The 1,965-nt window shown below is 38.0% G+C and overlaps 1 protein-coding gene across 20 annotated transcripts in view; it reads left to right on the forward strand.

Moving 5' to 3' along the window:
- Sec31a (SEC31 homolog A, COPII coat complex component) overlaps window positions 1-911 on the forward strand; it is an 89,527-nt gene extending 88,616 nt beyond the window's left edge. For all 20 annotated transcript variants that reach the window (XM_008846858.3, XM_017801609.2, XM_008846861.3 and 17 more), the window contains one exon: window positions 321-911. In XM_008846858.3, coding sequence (XP_008845080.1) covers window positions 321-500 — 180 coding nt within the window. In that variant the 3' untranslated portion in view covers window positions 501-911. The remainder of the gene's footprint in view (window positions 1-320) is intronic.
- Window positions 912-1,965: the final 1,054 nt, after the last annotated feature.

Raw genomic sequence — 1,965 nt, forward strand, 5'->3', positions numbered from 1 at the left:
AAAGGGAATTAGTTCTTAACTGGAAAGAGATGTTAGCATTCCAGCTTGGAGAGGAAATATGGCTGGTTTTCAGTAAGAAAATACCTTGTTTGATAACACCTGTATAATTCATGAATGGGCTCTTTACATGAGTCATTTTGCCACGGCTCCACCTTAAAATGTTATTTTTGCTTGCTTAAGAAACTGTTTCCAGAATTGCTATTGGCTTACACCTTTTAAAATCATTTATTTCAAGCTCTCAGGGTTTAATGCTTTTAGAGGGTCTCATGAGAAATTCTCCCTTAATGTAATTCTTTTTCTTGATTACACCTTTATTGTAGCTTTCCCCAACAATCATCAGCGGTTTACACAACATTGCGAGGAGCATTGAGACAAGGAACTACTCCGAAGGCTTGACCATCCATACCCACATAGTCAGCACCAGCAATTTCAGCGAGACCTCTGCGTTCATGCCAGTTCTCAAAGTTGTTCTCACTCAGGCCAATAAGCTGGGTGTCTAAAAGGACAACCTCACTACGAGCTCACATTGCCACTTTCCAAAGAAACACAGTTGAAGAAAAACAGTGGTAAGACATGGACCAGGCCTCATTAGCATGTTTCCATAGCAACTAGTCAGGAACTTTTTTATTTCTGCAGATATGCTCAACGCAGAACTGCTCAAAAACCTGGTGCTTTCTTTTGTTTTAATCTTCTGTTGCCCATTGTGATTTTCCTTTCTGGAAATAGTGCATTTCTTGGATTATACATCATGTGCTTTCCTGAGGGATTCTGACAGAATGTGATTAAGACCTTGGTGTACTTTTTAGAAAAATCACATCTGGTTATATATAAAGCAAGTGGACCTAAAGCTAAATTTCTTTCACATCCTCCTACTTTTCTCCATGTCAATCCGATTAAAGTGTGTAATCCTATCTTACGTGTTCATCGTCCTTTTTAAAACATTTTATTACATTTGTGTGTTGGTGGGTGTGGGTGGGGATGTGTGGGGATGTGTGGGTTGATTCTCTCCTACCATGTGTGTTCAAATAGACATGGGAACGGACCAAGCACTTTCCTATCTGTAGCATGCATTGAGCCTTCTCTGTTTATTAGTGCCTTCAGCATTCTGCTTGGGTTCAAGATTGAATCATCTCATTTTGTAGTTAGAAATTTGCTTATCTTTTTCTGTAAAATTACCTATAGTCTTGAAGCTTAAGAAAACTATTATGATGAGGCTTCTAAATAAAAGCCATACATTTTCCAGTCAATTTTTCTGTCACCTGGTTTATGATTATTTATCTTCATTGAGAACAGTGTGACTAGCAAAAGATAATGACTGTAGGATCTGGAGAGGATTAGATACTAATAATTTGCATATATGCCATATTTGCTAAGCAGGTTGCAAAACCAGGAAATACATAATGTACTACTACGTACATAGGTGTGCTGTTTCAAGGAGTCAAAGTTTTGTATAGTGGACTTTCAGCCTTCATGAAATAGCTTGCAAGAAGAACCTTTCTGTTTCCTTTGTTAAGAACACCTCCTGCCCTTTAAAAAAAATTAACCGACTCAATTTTTTATTATAGTTTTATAATAACAAAGAATCCATCCGAGTATGCTGGAGTCTCAGAGATAGTGTTATCTAGACTTATACACTGCTGTGTTGGCCAGGAGTCTTCTGTGAGTTTGGTGGATTGTCTCAGTTCATAATTGGAATGACAACTTGACCTTGGAACTGATTGTGAACTACAGTGCAAGTTCAAGACTCCACCTGAATTCCTGTGGATTTTTTTTTCACTTATAGCCTTTACAATTAGGATTTATTTTCTCTGTCATGGAATGTTGAAACTGAAGAAAGGGAGAGAGTGAGAGAGAACAAAAGGAAGGAGGAAAGAAAAAAGAAATAGTTCCCCAAAACAAGAAACAGGATAATAACAGCTGGGCTCTGGCCAGTTCCAAAGATTCTAAAGTGTGCGAGTCCAAAGC

This window comes from Nannospalax galili, unplaced genomic scaffold (genome assembly GCF_000622305.1).
Source record: "Nannospalax galili isolate Female #2095 unplaced genomic scaffold, S.galili_v1.0 scaffold763, whole genome shotgun sequence".
Classification (NCBI taxonomy): Eukaryota; Metazoa; Chordata; class Mammalia; order Rodentia; family Spalacidae; genus Nannospalax; species Nannospalax galili.